Raw genomic sequence first — 22207 nt, forward strand, 5'->3', positions numbered from 1 at the left:
CGTCGGTGCGTCAGAGGCGCAGCTGTCTGCGTCAGGAGCGCCTCGTAAAGGGTGAACGACTGGAAGCTTTGCGCAGGTCGACCTGCAGCACTTTAGTTTCTAGAATATTTTTGCAGCTTGTCTATTTATTTTCTTCTTCTCTGGCTTTTTGTTGTTGTTGTTGTTGTTGTTGTTCCCAGAGGCCAGCATGTCATCACACCTGAGAAAATTAGTCTCGCGCGTGGACTGTGTGGAGGGCTGAGGCGTTTACCTGACTTTAGGAGACTTTCTAGTTTCAATTAGGTGAGGATAATTAGTAAGAAAAATACATTTTATTAAATCTGTGCCAGATGGAGTCCGCACCCATCCCGGGACAGAACCCGGTGGAGTTGGAGTTCACACAGGAGAACATTGAGACGGTGAGTTACTTTAAATAAGTCTGCGGAAAGCGTGTTAGAGAGTCTTAAATGCACAATGTGACCTAAACTTGACATATTTGTTTTAACGAATATATAATTGTGTGTTCTTGTCGTTTTAATTAGTCAGTTTAGCATTGGAATAAAATAAAAATAAAACATCAGTTAAGGGGGAAAAAAACGGGTTTAGTTTTTGTAGTTTAGCGTTTTGGAAGCTGCTCCAGTTGTAACTTGATTCCAGCTTTAAGCATATGCTGTCCTAATAATAACCAGCAGCATGTGTTTCGGATTAGTTCCTATGACAACACATTTTTACTATCTAAGAAATTGGTCATCCAGCATGCATGATTGTTGATAAATGCTAATATGATTTTTATTTTTATTTTTTTAAATTTACTTCATGCCAGTTAAATACCTCCTGTAGTTGTTTTTGTTGATGTCCTGCTTGACTTATTTTGATCCAGCGTTTGTCTCTGTGTCTGCCGGCTCGTCCCTCTCCAGGCTCTCTACCAGCTGTACTTCGACCCGGACATGGAGCGTAAGAACGTAGCTCAGAAGTGGTTGACCCAAGCCCAGGCCTCAGCACAGGCATGGCAGTTCTGCTGGGCCCTGCTCAGCCCTGACAAGGTTCTGCTTTCCAAATTCTACCACTACTCCTCTGTCTTTATTATTATTCTGAAAGATGCACCGATTTAACGGAATCAGCCGATTTTCACCTTCACCAGCTCTGACTGGTGATTGGTCGGTTAGTATCAAAATTCCTTAGCTTTTTTTGCGTCCAGTCAATGCACCATATGTAAGCCTCAAGGGCACGCTAAACAACACCCTTCAGTGAGGAAGTTTCTACCAAAGGACGACGACTTAAAGTTACCTATATTTAGCATCTGAGGTTAAAATGAAGTCTGAACTTCTGGTGTGCATCTGGAAATGGTGTCACACCTGGATTGACCTCGTTAATGTTGCAAGTTAAAAAAAAAAGAAAAAAAGAAAAAAGAAACTATGGGATTTGCTAACTAATGTGGTGCTAACTACTATTAGTAATGCAATTTGAAGTCAATCCATTTGCACTATCACCATATTCATAACTCACTTAAACGAGTTAAGAAACATTTTCAATTCAAAAAGCCATTTTGCTGCTGAATTATTAATAGACAACAACAAAGGTATTTATTATTTTTAATGTGTCACTACAACCATCCAGATTGGTGCAAAGTGTTATTCTATCCGTTCAGCTTTCAGGTGTTTCAAGAAGCTCTGATCATTCAAAGAACTTCTTGTGGACTGTGGTTGCTAACATTAGCATTGGGGATGTTTAGCTTTGAGATGCTACTTTAGGTTTGAATAGCTTCACTTATAGGGTAACTGCTTTTAGCCTGAACACAACAAAAGTCTTTTCCAGCGTCCCATCAGATCATATTTTGAAACAAAAATGAACTCCCAGTGGGTCGAGAGAAGCGACTTTGTCACCCGTTGCTGTTGTTTGAAGATTAAGCTTGTGTGTCACATTTACGGGCGTACCAGAAACACGGAAATACAAATGTTCTGATCAGAACAAAAACGGATTAATTGGGTACAAAAATAAATATTAAAAATCTATGTGATTAATCAAAATTACAGCGTTAAAGTCTCAGCAATGAAACAGACCATTTAAAGAGATACACACAGTCAGAAATGCTAAGGAATAACTTAACCCGAAAACTTTCTGTGATTCAAATGCATGGGAGCCCAACTGAACTCAGGGTTACTTGGAAACTTTTGCTTTTTATAGATGCAATTCTGATTTCAGTGTGCATTTGTTGTATTTATAACAGAGAACTAACAAAACAACAACAAAAAAAAACTTTCATGGACATCTCTGGTTTGTTCAGGTTGTGAGAGTGAGAGAAAGACTGAGACTTTCAGTAAACGCAAAGTACATCAGGTTTGTTCTGTTTTGTGTTTTAAATTGAAATCAGTAACGCATTTCTGATCTCTATCTTTGGGATTCTGTAAACCTTTAACAACTGATTAGGAAAAGAAGTTAAGATGGACATGATAAAAGCAAGAATGCTGGGGAGTGTTCATCATCCTGAAGAAAGTTGGTCATATGTTGAGTTTTGATTAAATTATTTTCAAATGTGTCTCTTCGTAGATCCCGGAGGTTCAGTTTTTCGGTGCCAGCACTCTCCACATCAAGATCTGCCGTCACTGGGGCGACCTTCCCGCAGACCAGCATGAGGACCTTAGGATGCAACTTCTTTCCCACATCTTATGCTTCTCCTCTGGTCCTAAAATGGTGCTCACTCGACTGTGTGTGGCGCTGGCCTCGATGGCTCTTAACCTCATCCCCCAGGCGTGGTCTGAGCCGGTGGCAGACATGGTGAGAGCATTCCAACCTCAGAAACCGGACTCTCAAGACAATCCTGGTGCCAAGGCTTCTCAGGACCCCCATGCACATTGCCTTGCTCTCCTGGAGCTCCTCACCGTACTTCCAGAGGAGTTTCAAAGCGGCCGTCTGGCCCGAGCCCGTCGCACCCAGCTGAGGGAAGCCCTGGCCGGGGAGTGGGCCGTAGTGTGTGGCATGCTCCGACAGCTCCTACAAAGTCAGGATTCGTCCGTTCAGGTGAAGGAGAAAGTTCTCCGCTGCCTCTCCAGCTGGGTGGGGCTGGATGTGCCGCTGGGGGAAAGCCAGGAATTGGTCCAGGACTGTTTTGCGGCGTTGTCCGACCCAGGGTTGTTCGACACCGCAGTGGAGACGATAGTTACTGCCATCACACAACCGGATTGTCAGAGGTGAGCACCAAGCTGGACCTTTGGTGGCCGTCAGATCTCAGTAGCTGAGGTGATTTTTTCAGCCATATCGAAATAGCAAAACTGCAATGGAAACACTTTTTCACATCACACGAATCACGTGATCAAAAGCCGGATTTTGAACAATGAAGAAGATGGAGGATGATGATGGTTTGCTTTTGGGTGGGGTTTTCAGACAATGTGCCGCTGCCTCCACCAGAGCTCTCACAGCATATTTTTATGAACTACAAATATGCTTTTGCAGTATATTCATGGTTTATAAAAAGTTGCGTGTCATTTAAACGTTTGGAATCCGTAGCTCTTCTGAAAAATCAACTACAATTTCCACAAAAGACAGCATAAGTAGCTGCTTCAAAGTATAAGGAGCTTGTTGCTCCTCTAGTGGTCCATAGAGGATGATCGCCATGGTGGAATTATGAATATATCTTACGTAGCTGTTTACATCAGTCACTGCCATGATTTTTAATGACTTCTCACGTGAACAAGCTTATTCACATGTGATTTTAATTTATTATTTAATGGAAACACTGCGACTACAAAATTATGTTTTTCCAACATTAACAGAATATCACAAAGATTTGTGCACATTTGCAATGAAAACACAGCCAGTGGTGTGACCCGTAACTTTTGCGGACGATGATGGCGACAGTAGTAGGAGATCGTCCTGCTGTCGGTGGGTCACCGGTTCAAGCCCTCACCCCATCCTTCTCTACTGTTGCGTCCTTGGGCAAGACACTTCACCCACCATTCCTCTAGCATTGGTCAGAAGAGCCAATGGCGCCACATAGCATCCTCTTTTCTGTCAGTGAGCCACGGGGCAGCTATGGCGACAACCCAGTAGCCTACTATCATCAGCATGTGAAAGGGAATGGCTGGTTTTGTTGTGAAGCGTCTTTAAGTGTCATTTCATTTCTTGTGTGGAGGTTTGCTAACGTTCTGCTGAGCCTGATGCCTATGGTGCTGGGCCTTTACGACCAGTTGAAGACAGCAGCTCAGGACGGGGACATGGAGACCACCCACGGTATCTGTCGCATTGCCGTCGCTTTGGGGGAAACGCACTCAAGGTATCCACACACTCTAAAACGTCCACGTTTGCCACAGGTGTTTTCATGTGCTTGTGTCTGGTAGGGTTTTGCTGGAACAACTGGACCACTGGCAGGAGTATCTGGCTTTGGTGAACATGATTCTGTTCTGTACGGGGATCCCTGGACACTACCCGGTTAATGAGACCACGAGCTCCCTGACACTCACCTTCTGGTACACGCTGCAGGTACGGAAACGGAGCAGGCATACAAACACTCACTGCTGCTCAGATTTTTAGCGTAGCGAACAAAAAGTTGGCCAAGTTCAAATTATATTGGTTCTTTATAGAGTTATTTTCCTCTCTTTTTTACTATGTGGTGAACATTCAGGATGACATTTTATCTTTTGAGGAAGAGAAGCAGGCAGTTTACCTGCAGGTCTACAAACCGGTTTACTTCCAGCTGGTGGACGTGTTGCTGCTCAAATCCCACTATCCCTCCCAAGAGGAATACGCCTCCTGGTCTTCTGATGACAAAGAGCAGTTTCGAATTTACAGGTAAGTCGCTTAAGTGATGGAAGTTTTCAAACATCTCTTAAGTCTAGGTCAGGTACAGAATAATTTGCTCAATCAAAACGAACCAACTTCATAACCGTGGCAACAAGTTGATGTTTTTACAACTGAGAGCAACTTATTAGCATCTCAAAAAATACCTGAATGATGATCCCAAATCCCTGAGGAGTTGAAAGGGAGGCTTTGTGGATGTAGAGCAGAAGTAGAGAGATGCAGGAAGTTCAAACAATCTCTTGCATGAATCATAACGGGCAAGAATCACATCCCCTACACCGGAGGTTCCCAAACTGTGGGGCGCGCCCCCTAGGGGGGCGCCGTGCCATTGCAGGGGGGCGGGGAAGCCGTCTGGATGAAAAAAACAAAACAAAACATGAATGCTGTATGCGTTGGGTCTGCAACCTTCACAAACCAAAGAGTCGTCTTTGCTCTCAAGCTACACAAAACTCGTTTAGATCTGAATTGTTACAAAATCTTTTGTGAAAAGACAACTTAAAAAGTTTTATCTACTGCAGGAAATCAACTTTTAAAATAACCATCATTTTGGTTTTAAAACAAAGAAAAATATGAAACATGTGAAGAGACAATTGATACATTTTCTTCTATGGGAGGTTGATGTTTTTGGAAAATTGCAAAAACAAAAAAACAGTTTTCAATTTAGTGATGACAAAGAAACAATAAAGGTTACTGATAACTGGATCATTCTGTTGTGGAAATTCAAAGCAGAATTAATTCAATGGAAAAATAAGACACAAAAAAAAACTAAAATCTGGATTTGTTTAATATTTATTTATTTTAATTTGCTGGTTCTACCTTTTTTTTTTTTTTNGGGGGGGCGGGGAAGCCGTCTGGATGAAAAAAACAAAACAAAACATGAATGCTGTATCCACTGGGTTTTTACCTTAGAATGGCCAACTCTCTGTTATTCCTATGTCAATTTGATACAATAGGGGCTTCAGCATTTCCCATATTTGTGTCCTCTGTCACTTTTGTCAGCAGTTAAAACTGTTTAATCCATTATTAACATGTCTTAACCTGTTTTCCCGAGCCGCCTTTAAATGCAACATGAGCGCTACGACGCTCGCGCTGGGTTTACACCTGTGAAGGAGACCTGCTGCTGCTGTACAGAGCTACACAGGTGTGTTAGAATCACGGCAGCAAACCAGCAAGAGAACAACCCTGAACATACAAACAGAAATACAATGGCCCAGTCAAAGTTCAGACAAAAAATTTATTTAGACTCTATGACAAGACCTGAAAACTCATGTTCACAAATGCTTTCCATCCAATCTGAAAATATGAACGGACAAAGAGTTCAGTCTGCATGTGGGAAATGGAATAATTAAAAACAAATTATTAGAAAAAAAATGTAATCCCTTTTTTTTAATCTATAAAAATTGCAGTAAAATACTTTGTCATAACGCTACAAAATGTGGAACTACTTTGGCAGCACAAATATTGTAACTTCTGGATTTGTAAACAAAATTCATCCAGTCGCTGCATATTTAGCTGCTTCATACCTGCAATTTACCCTCAACCTGTCGGCTGTTTTATCCCCAAGGGTGGACATCTCAGATACTCTAATGTATGTGTATGAAATGCTGGGAGCGGAGCTGCTTAGTAACCTCTATGACAGGCTGGGCAGGCTGCTCATGGACCCCCAACAGTCAGCGGTGTGGCAGGTAATGACATCAACAAACTTAAGTATTTAAGAATTGAAAGGGGCAGTGTTATGCAAAATCGACTTTTTTGAGCTTTACATCATGTTATATTATTTCCTCATCAAAAACATACCTGGAGTGTTGTTTTGATTCCTTCATGAATGTTTGAGAGATACTTTAATCTCCCATGGCAACCATTCAGTTGTACAAAACACCTAGGTGGACCTAGCTCCGCCTTCGAGGATGAAGCTCCTCCTCTGAGCTGCAGTTTCCAAGTTTCTGTGCTTCAGCCTCACAGATGCTCAAATCTACCTAATCGTATAAATGAAGTTGATTGATTGATTTGAGAGCAGCCCTCCCCTGGTGATTCTCCCACCCAGCTCCTTCAGACTAGCCAGAAGAAATTAACAAACACCTTGTGAAACTCTGTATCTGCTGAGCTCATTATGTGAGCTACTTTTCAGTGCAACATTGATAAAAACGTTGGTAAAAACGTTGTTAAAGGGTTAATAGAGGAGCCATGTTGCGATGACTTCCTGAAGGTGGAGTTTCAGAAAGGAGTTTTTAAAGAGACAGAGGCCCAACTTCAAGGCGTTAAATTACCAAGTAAAACTTCTTTTAAGCTGTATTTGATATATGTTGCATTGGAAGAACTACAAAATGGCACTACTGTCCCTCTAATAGAAAAATGCCACTTCATCCAGTGCTTGTGAACTGCAGGTGAATTGAAGTGAAATGAACAGGTGCATCTCAGTAAATTAGAATACATTTATTTGGATTACTCAGAAAATCTGAATAGTACATAAGACTAATAAAGACATTTTTGCTACTGAGAAGTGTGTTCATGTACTTTATGACATGTCCACCCAATAGTTGGTCTGACCATATGGTTAGAAAACTGGACAGAGAGATGCTGGAGTAGGGGATATGATCTTTGCCTGATAATGGATGGAGGATGTGGTTTTAACCTCCTCTTCCTCTCTCGGCTCGTTGATCCTTTTCAATTCAGTTGGTCTAATTTCAACTTTGATTTGGCGTTTTCTTTTTTTTTCAGATTTCTCTGAGAAATCATTTTTTGTTTTGTTTAGCTGCAAGTTATAATCATAAGACTTTCACTGAAATGGTGAACTTTTTAGTGATATCATTTACTGAGCTGCACTTGTATCACAAGCTGTAGGTTTTCAGTTTGGTTTCATATTAATTTGGTAACATTAATATAATTCTGAATTAATTTATAATTCTGAATTAATTATGAGGGGAATTATATATTGTTTGCAACTTATTTAACTTGATGCATACATTTATATTTTTACTAGTTCAAAATGAATAAAGATTTTATTTGATTTAAAACAGACATGAACATTTATTTTGTAATTACTGTGAAAGGGGACGGTTTATTCAAGGTTTTTTCTCCTTCCTGCACTTTTGTGTAGTAAGTGTTGGAGTACGCGTTTGTGAATTAATGATGAAATTAGTTAAATCCAGTGAATAAACTGACTGATTGAAACCTGCTGTTTTTGCTCTCCTAAGGACATCGAAGCGCTGCTGTTCGGCTTCCAGTCCATAGCCGAGACCATCGACGTGAACTACTCTGATGTTATTCCTGGTCTCATCGGTCTGATCCCTAGAATCAACATCAGCAACGTGATGCTGGCCGACACCGTCATGTACACCATAGGTATAAACCCTGACTTGGTTTATCTGAAGTAAAAGGCTCTAATCAGTCACTTAAAACAGATAATGTTTTTCAATCTAACTTTTAAATTAGAGATGCATCAATCCAATACCAATACCTGTATCAGTTCCAATATTGATAAAAAGTAGGTGTATGTGTGACAATCCATAAGGGTAAATCTATCCAATCTAATTCTACACTTTGTGCTCTGAGCGAAGTCATGATTTATTATTTCTTTTATGTTATATTTAGAATTTCTAATCCACTTTCTGAACCATTTGAAAGGTTTGCTGCCGTTTATTTTAACATGTTCGATCAAGTTGAACATGCTTTTGTCAGTGTCAGTTTCTTTAGTGTATATTTTACATTGGCTACCATAATTGACTCCTAAAAGCCTGTGTTTAAAGAAAAAAGAAAATAAATATTTGAAGTAAATTCAGCCCTGTTTTTCTGCATCGGATCGGTATCAGCCGATGCTAAACCTCAGATATCGGTACTGGTATTGCAAGCAGAAAAACGTGGATCGCTGCATCCCCAGTTTAAATTCTATAAATAATCTTGAAAGCGATCAGAAATTGGTTCGAACCATCTTCGTGAAACCGGAGTCCGCTTCAGGCTGCTGTAGTGACGAGGCAAAAATGTCGAGCAGGGTCACTGGCTGAGTGGCTGGCGGACCACCCGGTGATGCTGGGTGGCATATTACCCATGGTGCTGCGAGGCCTTGTGAAGGCGGAACTGTCCGTCTCCAGCATCTCCACACTCAAGCGGATCTGCAGGGAGTGCCGGCAGGACCTGGCGCCGTACGCTCAGGACATCCTCACCGTGTCTCAGGTCTGACACGCAACCCGTCACGCCTCCACGTCGTCACAACTTTGATTACTTTGTTTCTTTTCTGCTCTTTTCCATAAGGACGTGCTGGTGAAAGAAATCCATGAGGTGAGTAAGCAGCCTGGACACCTTATTAGCTCTGTTTTTAATTTTAAAACAACCAGCTGCATTGGTGTGTGTGTGCAGAGCAGCCAGTGCATGTGGCTGATGCAGGCCCTGGGTTTCCTGCTGTCAGCCCTGCCAGCAGAAGAGATTTTAGGCAGACTGCACTCACTCATCAGCCCTCACATTCAGCAGCTGGACTCACTGGTTCGGCTGGAGGTAAGCCTGAAGCACAAAGGAGTTTACAAAAAGGACTAAATAACCGTTGGAGTCTGGCCTGTGCAAACATAAAAGCCTAGACCAAGACCACATGTATCTGGATATGTGGGAAAACAAATACATTTTTATGCGTTTTGGCCTTTCATGCACACAAAAACTCAGTTTTGTAAAACTAAAAACGACTATTTATAAAAAGTCCAACCAAAGTGGAGATGATTTGTATCACGAAACAGCACACGGTAATGTCCTTTATGTCATATATTTTGGTATTTATATTTTTCCTTGAACAAACAGTGGAGAAAATACTAAATAAAAGAAGACAGTCCTGACAATACCGACACAATTTATCATGACAATGATGAATGAAAATTCTTATAAGAAATTTATTACGATAAATTATAAGCGATACGGTAAATGCCCACTAGTGCGTACATGGGTTTGTGTGAGTTTATGTGGATGAAACCTTTTCTGAAACAGATCCTGTGTGCATACATTAAATAGACCCGTCTACGTGTATACACATAGCCTCCACTAATCAAAAGTAGGAAGGATAATTTCTTCTCTTAGAGGTTTGTCTGAACTCAACATTATTATAATGGCGTAGAAGAGATGAAATTTCCTTTAAACAAATCAGTTGACCCTTCAAATGAAGCTAGTGATCAGTTCTGCAGCTAGAATTAGGTTTGGAGGCTTAAAGTGTCACTAAATGACCTAAAAATTGACAGTAAGACCAAGAAACATCTGTAACTGTCAAAATCATTTTCTATATCAACAGCCTGACCCTGCCACTAAGCAAGGCATCATGTCCATCCTGGGTTTGCTGTCCAGCCTGTTTACCACCCTGGATGTCAACAGGCATGCGGATGGCTTAGACGAAGAAGACGCCAGCCCCAGACTCACAGCTGCACAGAGCATCCAAAACCCAGTTAGTTTACCAAAAATAAATCCATAAACATGGCGCAATAATGAAGTGAAAGGTTATGTTTTTGATTATTTTCACCTTATTTTTCTACACGTTTAGGTTGTGGTTGTGCTGCAGCAAGTGTTCCCTTTAATCCAGACCATCATTAGCAAATGGCTTCATGACTCGGAAGTAGTTGAGGTATTTTCTTCGTTTTTCTTTTTTTTTCTAGCTCACTCATCACTTCATCTGACTGCTATATACATATTTCATCAGCCCTTACATGCTTAATGACCCTCCCATCCTAGGGAGTGTGCGGGGTCTTTGATAAATCAGTCCGGACCCTGCTGCATGACTTTGGCCCCATGGTGGCTCAGCTGAGTGAGATGCTGGGACAGATCTACAGCACTTACCCACAAGCCCCTGCCCTGGACCTGACTCGTCAGGCACGGATCCACAGATCTGAGCTGGGATCAAATAATATTTCATAAAAAATAAAAAAAAACATTGCTCGGTGTGGAAAAGCCAGGATTAATTTCATGTTCTCTTTAGATGGTGCACATCTTTGCTGGAGAGGAGCAGCACATGTCGGACGTCAGGAGTCTTGTGGAAGTGCTGACCTCAACCACACTGTCTGTATTCCAGCAAGGTAACGAAGGCTACACTGTTGCATATATTTGAGTCATGGTTTATTTTGCTTCCAAAACGTTAATATCTCATACACGTGTGGGCTGGGGCCAACTTCACTCAGGTGATGAATAGGAGAGTAAAAACTTTAGGAGGATTAAAAAAACAACCAAAAAAAACAACTATTTCACTCTACTTAAAAGAACCATATTTCAAGTATGTTTATCATATTAATTCCTTAAAATATATATATTTTTTTACACACAATACTGGCTCATTCACTGATTTAGATGATTCAACATCACCGGGTACGTTGAAAATAAGACCCAGTGGGAAAAGAACAATGTTCATTAAAATCTGAAAAGCTTCCATTCAAAACAAATCTGATAAAGTTTGGATCTTTGGAAGCAAGTTGAAGCAATTTTGAGCGACTCAACACTGGGTGATGGTACTTTGTGTTCTCCGTGTGACTCGGCAGGTCCAAGGGATCATCCTGACATCGCAGAGTCGTTCATGAACCTCCACGCTCAGGTTGGTGGAACGCGCATTCAAACGCAGCCAGTAACTGAAATCATCACAGCTGCTGAACTCTTTGTCTGTCGAACATTTAGGTTCTTAAAAGGAGTCCAGATTTGTACCCGTCGACCCAAGTGGATGTCAAAGCTCTGTTTTACTCAGGTGAGCTTCAGCGCAAGATAGCGTTCTTTACAAAACTACAAAATGCAGGGCTTCAAAAATATCCTCTCCTGTTTTTCTGCAGGGATTCTGTCCATCAAGTTCCCAGAGACGCCCACTGTTAAAGCAGCCTGCCTATTCTTTGTAAGCAGCAAACGGGACGGGGGAGGGAGGTGTGACGTTTCAGATCGGGAAAAACTTTTCCTTAAATCATATGACTGATTTTCATTTTCTGTCATTTTACCAACAGACGGACTTTCTGAGTCGCTGCAAGGACATGCCGGCTCTGAACGACGTGCTGCAGACGGATGGAAAGATCCTGACAGAGACGGTGCTGCAGGTAGACCAACTTGTCGTCGGTATTATTCTGAAGAGCGTCGCCGCCCTCATGCGTCTACTTTGCTCCTCTCCCAGGCAGTCGGAGGCGGTTCTTCACGCAGCCTGGCAGAGAACTTCTCCGAGGTTCTGCTCAGTCTGAACAGACACAGTCCGGCTCTGCTGTCTCAGTGGCTCACAGAAACCCTGCAGACCCCCGGGTTCCCATCGGCCCATGTGACTACGGAGCAGAAGCACACCTTCTCTCAGCAGATCCTGAGGTACGCCAACATTTGCTGAGATCCAGGTATTACATTTTGGGACAGTATCATGTGTTTTCCAGCCACATAGTGTTATTTTATAGCACAATCAAGTAACTAGGTTAAATTCAGTTATTAAAAGAAGTGCCATGTATCAAATATGACCTCAAAGAAATTTGACTTTGTAATTTAACGCCTTGAAATTTGGCCTCTGTCTCTTTAAAAACTCCTGCTCTGTCTGAAACTCTCAGCCTTCAGGAAGTCATCACAACATGGCTCCTCTATTAACCCTTTAATATCGTTTATTGTTTTTACCAGCATTATAATCTACTCTGGGTGTTTGCTAATTGCAGCTGGCTAGTCTGAAGGAGCTGAGTGAGGGCGTTGTGGGTCAGGGCTGCTCTGTGAAGAAGGCAGGGCTAGAGCCATACAGGCGTTCTGCACAGCTGAATGGTTGCTATGGGAGATTAAAGGATATCTCAAACATAAAATTTCAAAAAAAAAAAAAAAAAAAGTACTTATAATTATACAGTGATAAATCTTCATAGACTAATAATTATCTTAATAGTAATAATTTAGTTTAGCTAGTTTATCAATTTCTGATTATGTCTGTGACTAAAACAAGCGGAACCGTGTCACATCCTATTTATACACCAGGGAAACAAATAGTCGTAAAATACTAGTTAAAAGCTTCCTAACTAGTCATTCACTTGGGAATTATTAGTTAAGAACTAACTACTATAGTAATTTATGGCTAATTCATAGCCATGAACTGCTAGTTAAAAGCTTTTTAGACACCTGAAAAAAGATTTAAAATGCTTCAATTACTTTTATTTTTTAAAACGATTGTTATATGTACATTTTTCTTTTTTGTACTTAATTAACTAGCTTATGCAAATTAAAGATTTTTTTTTTCTCAAAACAGTCAGAACTCGATTATGCTACTGTAATAAAAGACATTTAAAAATTTACATATTTTTATTTGCGGGAACCTAGAAAATTCTTTGACCAGTTTTATGGAGCCCAGCATCTCAAGGCGTTTTGAGATCTTTAAAATAAAAGCCTCTACTGTCAAACTAATAAAAACTAAAATCTTTTATCTATGATTTTTGTTTACTCAATCAGCAAATAAACTCAGGAATCACTTGATGACCTCAGCTTGTGCTTTAACAGCTTTCCCTACCATGTCCTTCCTTCCAGGGAACAAACAAACAAGCGTCGCGTTAAGGAGACGGTGAAGGAGTTCTCTCTGCTCTGCAGGGGGCTACTGGGGGCCGGCTTCTCTGAATGCTAGCCGTCGGCAGAACAACCCGGAACAGGACGATCCACTCAGGACGAGACACTGGAAAACAGAAAAAACACTTGGACACGACAACACAGACGCATTCGGAGGACGGTTAAGCACATCTGAGTCACTGTGGGACATGTTTTTAATAAAATAGTTGTCAGAAAGTGTCACAGTGCCATGAATGTACATTTACTGGAAGAAAAAAATAAAATAAAAAAAAACAACACTGATTAAACCAATCTGTTGTCGCAGGTGAATGAGTGTTTACTGATTGGTTCCTCTTTCCCGTCGCATGCCGCTGCTTTATCTCAGCCCAGCCCTCCCCCCCTCTTTCCTCCTCCAAGTTTTTTCTTTTCATTTTTTTTTTTTTAAAAAGCTTCCATCATTACATCATATAACTTAGAACTCTCATATCTGCTAATAGATAAGAAAACAACTTGATCACATCCACGACAGTAAGGAGAACAAGAGCGACTTTTTAAGAAGAGCGCGCATAGCGACTTTCTGTTTTTAATCTGCTGCACGTCGCTCCAGTCGTCGTGGGGGGGGTGGAGAAAAATGTTTGAACTAGGACAGTCTCTGTGGAGGTGGGTGCTCACTGCAGAGGGTCTATGAGTCTGTGAATTTCATCCACTCAGGATCCTCCTGCAGCCTCCCTGACCAATGGCTGTCCACTATCGTATCCTCGTGAAAAGGTTCAGCACCGACTTTGATTCCTGTTTGGAAAGAGAAAGAAAATGGTGATGATTTTATTTGGAGATTTTTAAGATGGAGTGTAGCGACAGCATTTTTCTTTTAGTTTCAAATCTTTACTTCCAGTTTTATTTTGTCTTTCAGTTTCAAAACTTGTTTCAGTTTTAAACTTTCAAAGTTTAAAACTTTTTGTGAAAAAATGTTTTTTTTTAATAGTTTAAAAAAAATTTTTTAACCTTAGTGCATCGTGTTTTACTGAAGACGTTCCAGAAGCGAAGAGTCTCGTCTCCAGCTCCGGTAACGATGGCCTCTCCGTCAGGGGACACGGCCTGGTGAGGACCGTGTTAGAGAACATGAGACGTCGAGCAAAGATGAACCCTGCTGGAAATGGTAACTACAGTGGTGAGCGGCAACCAAACGGTTCAGACATTGCAGTTTATTCCCGTAGTGACATTTATTAATCCATTTACAAACACAGATTGAAGCAGTATGACTCGGTTGCATTAGAATGAATTGCGGTGGTGTACATACTTCTGCCAATCCGCTTGTGCGCTAATATTGGAGCTGATTTTTTTGTTTAGTGCTTTGGCGTTTTTGCTGACAATGAAAATGTTCAGCACACTCAGCTTCCCCTAAATTAATTTTTCCAGATTAATTCTAAAGCACCAATTTACTTGCCAGTTTTGTAAACTTCCAGTTAAATAAAGTTCTATGTCTGTATTGAAGTTTTTGTTATTAACTTTAAAGAATTCTTCAAGTAGGTAGACGTTTCTATTAATGCTCTTATTTTGAAGTGTGAAGACTGTTTATGCAGTTTCCTGTCCTCATGTTCTCCCTTTTTTTCACTTCAATAACTTTTCATAGAAACATACAGGAACAGGATAAAACACAGACAGCAGAACAAGTTAGAAACATAAATACAGTATCTATGGGTCTCATAGAGCATGTAAATTATGTCAAAGTGATATTGGTGCTCGAGCGTTGGAGTCTTTCAAGGGCAGATATAATTTTGCGCTTCAGCATTAGCTTCTGTTAAATACTGTGCTTTAGAGTTAGCAAAGCTAACGTGCATCACATGTTCTTTAGGGTTAGCACAGCTAACCTTTTAGCTAGCGGTGCCCACCACTGACTAACTGGATTGATTTGGACAGAATGGCTCAAAAAGTGGATTTCATTTGAATGGGATCTGTACAAAGAAAGCAGCAATCAAAAGAGTGAGATCATGTAATGTTCTCACTGTTTCTGCCAAGTTTGCTTGTGTTATGACCACATAACCAAACCGCGTTTGGTTATGTGGTTAAAGCAGTTCTTAACATACCAGATATAAGACTCTGTAGGAGTGTCCGGTCAGCTTGGCCACCTGCGTTAGAGACGGATACTTCCACACCAGAATCTGGTTCTGAGAGTAGCCGTGAGTGCTTACCTGGACAAAAAAAAAGAAAAACAAGTAATACACACACATTTTCATATGACTTAGCTGAAGAAAGTTTAAAAATATTTTAAAAATATATATATTTATTTGTGGAATACGATCAGAAATGAACCATGACATTAGTTTATGAAGGCAACTGGCTGATTTTACACCTGACCAGATGGACTGGTCTGATACAACCATCGAATGCACCATATTTAAGGTTGAGCTAACAACACTCTTCTGTGTGGAAGTTGTTACTGTGTGAAAAAGCCTAAGCTATTCTCAAAATGTTTTTTCTCAAAGTTTCACCTATAACCAGACATTTCTCCCATGTTCTAAGTGAAGTAATCTGCCAGTGGAACTAGAACAGAATTACTGACTTAAAACAAGCTGCTACATCTTGTTGAAATCTTACTTGTGGGTTAGTTTTGTCGTATTTTAAGTGCACTAAGATATTTGCAGTAGAAACTAGAAAAAGATGCTTGGTAAGATTTAGCATTTTTGCGGTGTAGCTGAGACCAATGCACCAAACTGAAGACATTTATCATCCAGTCTTTGATAGGAAGTGATAGAGACACGAGAAAAACATACAATCATGAAAATGATCATGCAATGAATAAGATTTATTCCTTATTGTGACACACTTATCTGTAACCCTTGGACGTCTCTGAAAAATTGCTACTTTATTTTAACTATACTTTTAAAAGGCTGTTCAATTTTCAATTTATCCAAAATTCTGGGGGAAAAAAAAGAATTCAACAAGAAGAATGTTCACAGCTTTTGAAGAGAAATCACAGTAAATCAGCCTCGGAATCTCTCTGCGTTAACTGTGGGTGTGGATGATCCTCCTCACCAGTTCGTTGGCGTGTTTGGACCAGGCCAGGTTGCAGACCTGGGAGCCGGTGTCGGTGCTCTGCAGCGCCTGACCCGTCAGGGTGTTCCAGAAGCGCAGGCAGCGGTCGGCGGTGCCGCCGCCCGAGGCCAGCAGCCCGTGCTGGTGAGGGGACCAGGCGATGGCCTTGACGGCCGCCAGGTGGTCACTGTACTGCTGCACGGGGACGAGGCTGGAGCTGTTCCACACCAGCAGCTGGACGGACAAATAAATAAATAAATAAATAAATAGACAAAGGCTGCACAGTGGCGCAGTTGGTAGAGCTGTTGCTTTGCAGCAAGAAGGTTCTGGGTTTGATTCCCAGCCCCGGTCTTTCTGCATGGAGTTTGCATGTTCTCCCTGTGCATGCGTGGCTTTTCTCAGGGTACTCTGGTTTCCTCCCACAGTCCAAAAACATGTCAGGTTAATTGGCCTCTCCAAATTGCCCCTAGGTGTGTGTGTGTGTATGCATGGTTGTTTGTCTCTGTGTTGCCCTGCAACCTGTCCAGGGTGTACCCTGCCCCTCGCCCGGAACGTTGGCTGGATATGGGCACCAGCACCCCTCCCGACCCCACTAAGGGACAAGGGTGTAAAGAAAATGGATAGGTGGATAATAAGACAAGAGTAAGGAGCTGCTGGACAAAATCTGTGCAGGCCTAGTAGCACATTTATTTACAGCAATTCTATAGGAATGTATAATGTATCAAATTCCATTAGTTTATATTGAAAAAACAAAAAAGTTTGTTTTTAAAAAGAAAGAAAAAACATAAAATTCTGTAACTTAAATTGCCAGCATTAGGTTAGCTTAGCTGCCTGATTTTTTCCTAAATGTTTAGTAAAGATTTTATATCATCTGAAGGCAGTTTTTTTTTTTATTTAATACAAACTTGATATTTTGGTGTTACTCTTATGTATATTATGCAGGTTTATGGCCCCCTTGTGGCCCAAGATAAATAAGCAGCATCCTGGAGTTGCTGACTCTGCTACAGTTTAAAGACTCAACGGTCCACTTTTTTTCGCTTCACTTGTCTAAGGTTTAGTATCGGCTGATACAGAACAACAATGATGATTTAACTAAAAACGTTTCCGTTTTTAACCACAAATATAAATGTGATGAATTACAAATTTATCTGATAGCTCTGCACCAGAACAGCACATTTAAATACACCAATAGCTTCACAAGCTTGGTCAAACATGTAAAAAATAAACTGCAAATGGTTTCAAATGGTTCAGAAAGTGAAATTAGGAACTCTAAATATAATGTAAAATAAATAATAAGGCATGATCTCACTCAGAGCACAAAGCATAGAATTAGACTGAATAGATCTGTTCTTGTGGCTCAGGCACATTGTCACCAATACCAATCTGGAATTTTTTCAGTATCGAGACCGATACAGATATTCCTATCAGATCGCATCTCTACTAGAGTCTGCTTCAGGTGCCTTACTTTGTTGTCGTTGCCTCCAGAAGCGAGGTGCTGGTGGTCCGGAGACCACTTGAGGCCGCACACCTCTTGCCGGTGACCTTGCAGCCTTCTCTCCGCGGCGGGCGGCGTTCGGACGTCCCGCTGCAGGATCACCCTGTCCCGACTCCCCGACGACAGCTGCTCCCCGTTCCACGCCAGCGCACCTGCAGCGCCAAAGATTCCAAACAAGAAACCTCATCGTTCTGACTGAGTGAGCGTCATTTGGCCCGGCGATGTTCGGTTGGGGCCGGACTGACCTACTCGAGCAGAGTGGCCCTCCAGACACGTCAGCTTCCGGCCTCCGGCTGCGTCCCAGATCTGAACGTAACCCTTGTGGGTTCCTACGGCCACCAGGCTTCCCTGAGCCATGCAGAGAAAAATAAAGAGTCAGTTTTTCTCCTCAGACACATCTAAGAAGCAGATTGATACGCTCAGGATCCTCACCCTCTCATTCCAACACACCGATGTGACAGAGTCCCCATCAACTGAAAGGTCACATAACCTGGTCACCTGTTGGGATCAGAAAGAAGCTTTTAATTATTATTATTATATACAAAACCTGTTTTATATGTCACAGTTGGATTTACATCAAACGCATTTTCATTGTGGATCATTCATGATAAATATCATGAATGTCCTGAAAGGGCCGGTTGTGGCAGAACGAATGGATAAAACGAGCCATTAAAACGATAGTAAACAGCTGCCTCTGCATTCAACAAGGGCCTTAAATTAAATACTGAACATCTTTTCACAATCGACTTACAATTAATTTTCAATTAATGGTTTATTTGATTAAGAGTTGTTCTAATCAAATAAATAAAAACATCCACTTAGACCTTCTTTTAAAGCTCTAGTTTGGCTGCAAAACAGCAAAGGTCGTCCTTAAGCAGAGTCAGTTGGTACAGAAATAAAGATGGCAGGGCCATATCAGAACGTGAAAGAGAAATGGTCCACACAAAGTTGAGTTTGGAATGTCAACCAAACTTCATGAGGTTCTGTTTTGAAATATAACAGAACAACCAGCTCCTTAAGTTTCACCTTGTTGCTCATTGAGTTTTTTCTCCCCAAATCTTTTGACTTTTCAAACTCAGAAACTTCCACGTTTTTTTTTTTTCTAGAAAATTTCTGAGATTAATCTTGAGTTTTCTACTAATTTTAGCAGAAATGTACTGCTTTATTTTCCTATCTACAACGGCCTGAATACATTATCACAGGGGACAAAAAAACAGAGAATAACAGAAAAATGATGATGGAAAAAAAACAAACCATGATTCCGATAAGCAAGGCTGACTTAGAGCACTGTCGTGAATTAATAATGCACTTTATGGAACCAGGTTTGAACATTTGCAGAGAGTACTTCCAACTCTGTGTTCATGGGGATTCATTGTTTCACATATTCCTGTCATCTTTTATTTTTCTATTCAGCAACCTAACAGGTTCTTGTTTTGCTAGATTTTATATGCATGTCTAAGGTTAATAATGCGAGAAAACCACAATTTCCTGTTTATTCACTCACATTTTTAAGAAAATGGGCGCTTATCAATTAATCATTAACCGATCGATCAACTTTTTTACTGAGCAGTGTTGCTCCGGTCTGACCTGGCTAGTGCAGGCACTCCACAGGTAGACGCAGGCCCCCAGCCCCACGCTCAGCAGGTTTCCCGCCGACCAGTCCACCAGGTTGAGGTAGAAGTCGTCCTGCAGCTCCGGAGCGTCCAGGACTTTGAACGGGATCTTGGAGATCTTTCGCGCCGGTTTGCGGGGCGAACGGAGGAGCTTGTGACTAGAGAACCAACCGTCAAAGAGAGAAAGAAAGAAAAAACTATCTGAGCTGAACAGAAACTCCAGTAAATGTCCGGTGGGACGTTTGCTACCTCTTGTTGCTGAGTGGAGAAAGTGAGAAGGGGGAGACTTCATTACCGCCATCGCAAGGCACTCTCTTCGTGTGGACAGCGTACTGCAGAGATCACACACACACGAAGACGACAAAGAGTTACACCTTCCAGTCAGATTGAAGCGGCTCCGTCTGGCGAGGATTCGACGGTGATCTGCACCCTGAAAAGGCCGCAGGAATCTGGAGCGAGAACTTCGTGCCGCCGGTCGTCAGCGTGAGGCTCCGCCACCGTCTCGATGCCAGCACCCAGCAGCTCGTTCCTCAGCAGGGCGGCGTAGGCCACGGCATCTAAAGGAGGAAAGTCACGGTAAACGGAAAGGAGCGGATCAGGGATCAACAACGACCGCTGGTCGAGCGAGTGGGAGGGGCGGAGTTCTGACCTTTGCTGGAGTCGGAGCTGGCGTCCTTCGCTTTGTGGTTCTGGGCGGGAGAGCGGCAGTTCTCCTGCAGAGAAAATCCATGAAGCATCTACAGCCAAATCACGACTGGTCAAAGAGCTCAGTGTTTGTTTGTTTTGTTAAATGAACAGCTTGCACAGTTGACAGGCAACATAAAGCTCTTACGTTGGCATAGTGGAAGTTGATGCTCCAGTTGCTTCCAGCGCGGGTGGGAATGAAGCGGTCCCCTGACTTCACACTAAGAGGGCTGCAGGCTGCTCCTAAACTCTAGGAAACCAACAGACAGCCCAGCATGGTTACTGAGGACAGGATACACACCCTCCTGTCAGGACCAAACACCACGGTTTGATAGAAAAACAGACGGAAAGAAGGACGGACGGGTGACTGGATGGACTTTTTGTCATATCAGCTCACATTTAGATATTTAGGGAACAAAATTCAGACTGAGGTCCCAGTTAAAAAAAAAAGCCTAGTAAACGAATATATAAATCTAGAATGTATAAAAAAAATTAAGTGTTTATCAAAGGGTTACAAAAGAGAAATGATGATAAAACTATCTTTGCTAAATGCTAAATAGACATGTAAATGGATGAATGGATAATAATATGGATTGACAAACAAATAGATGACAATGAGACGGGGAATAATGCTCAGAAAGACAAAGTTTTATGCTGTAATATCTTTTCCTATAAAAAAACAACTCTAATCTTTCTAAGCCTTTTTTCCACCAGACTGTTTAGGAACTCTGGGAGGAGGTTCAGCACAGTCTGAAGTCTGTGTTAATGGTAAACCTTAATACTAAACTGTGTGCATTAGTGACCCTGCTGTCCGCTCACCTTGGTCATGCGGCGCTCTGTGGGCAGGTTCTGGTGGTTGATCTGCCTCAGCAACCGTCTTTCGTACTCTTGGTCCATCCGTTCAGTTCTGTGGGTTGGGGGCTCTCCCCGCCCCCTCTACACCTCCGCTCCCTCCCGGTGAGGAAATCCGCAGAGGATCTCCATCTCTGTATAAACCAAAACAACTTCATTCAAATCACGCAGCACCAAGGAGCGATTTAAAGGCACCAGAATGTTTAACGAGCTAGGGCAACACGAACCAAGCGGCCCAGTTAGCCTGCTGTGGTCGTGTTGACACTCTGAGGCGGTGTGGGCTCATGCTGGGTCTGCAATGCTTTAAAACCCCGGTCATCGTTATTTTTATTATTCAGGTGAGAGCAGCAGACATTACCGAAACGTTTCAGGATGTGCTCATAAGGAAAGCCGCACCGTTGTCATGGTATCGTGCTCGCGCACACCAACAACCGCTTCCACCTCTTCAAACTAACCCCAGCCATCTATCCTGCACCTCGATAGGCATGCGTTGTCCCACCGACCTGTCAGGTGTCTCAGGTGACCAGGGCGGCAAACATCTTCGGCTGAAAGGATGAACTCCGCGTTAGGAAGAACTGTAGTCGTGTTCCGTGTAGCAGCAGCGGTACAGCAAGATGCCAACGCGAATCTCCTATGTTGTTTATGTTCGCGACAAAGATGGCGTCCGAGTCAGCTGTGGCAGAAATTTTTTGCTTTGAGCTGACTTCTGTTGCCTGTACTGAGCTTTGGAGACGGCGCAACAGCGACACTCGCTGGTGACTTCAGCACATTTTGAATGAGTTAAGGCCGTGGCTGTCATTGTCTTCGGTTTGCCCACAAGATGTCGCTGTTGCAACGCAAAACAACTTAAAAGCTGTTTGGAAGTGCTAAGTAAATTCAAGTAGCAGGCCTTTCATTTCGAGCAGAAGTGGTTATGAATTAAACTAGATTAATACTAGACTGTATTAATAAAGAAATGAAATTCGTGGTATTATGTTTGAATCTAGGCTTGGAAGCTGTTAAAATGTACATTTAGGATTCACTTATATTAATAACTTAAAAAAGTCACCTAATGCAGTGTTTATATTTGTGTAATTCAATCTAAGCCTAAATATTCAAAGAAGTAGACCTATAATAACTGGAGCTACATAGATTGACAATTCAGATAAAATGTATTTTACATATTTGAAATTTATAGAAAAGTGGCAACATAAAGCCAACTTTTAAAGAAAACCATAGGACGTACTGTTTGTTTCCAGTGTCTCTGGTCAGAAAAAAGTGTTTTTGACTTAAATGC

General features: G+C 41.8%; 2 protein-coding genes and 1 long non-coding RNA gene across 5 annotated transcripts; 2 read left to right on the top strand and 1 right to left on the bottom strand.

Annotated features, from left to right (window-relative positions):
* The first annotated feature begins 43 nt into the window (after positions 1 to 43).
* Positions 44 to 13584, top strand: LOC103140005 (importin-13-like). Of its 3 annotated transcripts, none has more exons than XM_016672872.1 (21): positions 44 to 398; positions 897 to 1022; positions 2527 to 3167; positions 4109 to 4249; positions 4314 to 4455; positions 4598 to 4764; positions 6338 to 6458; positions 7968 to 8115; positions 8762 to 8943; positions 9022 to 9048; positions 9127 to 9261; positions 10037 to 10186; positions 10283 to 10363; positions 10471 to 10608; positions 10715 to 10811; positions 11268 to 11320; positions 11401 to 11467; positions 11550 to 11608; positions 11715 to 11804; positions 11879 to 12019; positions 13221 to 13584. In XM_016672872.1, exons 1-21 carry the CDS (start codon positions 330 to 332, stop codon positions 13275 to 13277), a joined length of 2832 nt encoding a protein of 943 aa, XP_016528358.1. In that variant the 5' UTR covers positions 44 to 329; the 3' UTR covers positions 13278 to 13584. The 3 variants fall into 3 exon arrangements, with proteins under 3 accessions (XP_016528358.1, XP_007554975.1, XP_007554974.1); XM_007554913.2 differs by having other exon boundaries at positions 11879 to 12086; positions 13240 to 13321; XM_007554912.2 differs by having other exon boundaries at positions 45 to 398; positions 11879 to 12060; positions 13240 to 13562.
* Positions 13585 to 13684: 100 nt separating this feature from the next.
* On the bottom strand, positions 13685 to 21799 carry fzr1b (fizzy/cell division cycle 20 related 1b). The gene is made up of 14 exons (XM_007554910.2): positions 21435 to 21799; positions 20899 to 21065; positions 20228 to 20329; positions 20045 to 20108; positions 19825 to 19952; positions 19645 to 19727; positions 19370 to 19553; positions 18215 to 18280; positions 18028 to 18130; positions 17753 to 17934; positions 16288 to 16521; positions 15339 to 15443; positions 14257 to 14349; positions 13685 to 14043 (listed from the first exon to the last, which is right to left on the bottom strand). Exons 2-14 carry the CDS (start codon positions 20974 to 20976, stop codon positions 14002 to 14004), a joined length of 1464 nt encoding a protein of 487 aa, XP_007554972.1. The 5' UTR covers positions 20977 to 21065; positions 21435 to 21799; the 3' UTR covers positions 13685 to 14001.
* LOC107836565 (uncharacterized) lies at positions 21079 to 21898 on the top strand. Its single transcript, XR_001662477.1, has 2 exons — positions 21079 to 21269; positions 21415 to 21898. It is a non-coding gene; the product is annotated as an uncharacterized LOC107836565 (long non-coding RNA).
* The last annotated feature ends 309 nt before the right edge of the window (positions 21899 to 22207 follow it).

The sequence above is a fragment of the Poecilia formosa genome, unplaced genomic scaffold (genome assembly GCF_000485575.1).
Source record: "Poecilia formosa unplaced genomic scaffold, Poecilia_formosa-5.1.2 Scaffold67, whole genome shotgun sequence".
Classification (NCBI taxonomy): Eukaryota; Metazoa; Chordata; class Actinopteri; order Cyprinodontiformes; family Poeciliidae; genus Poecilia; species Poecilia formosa.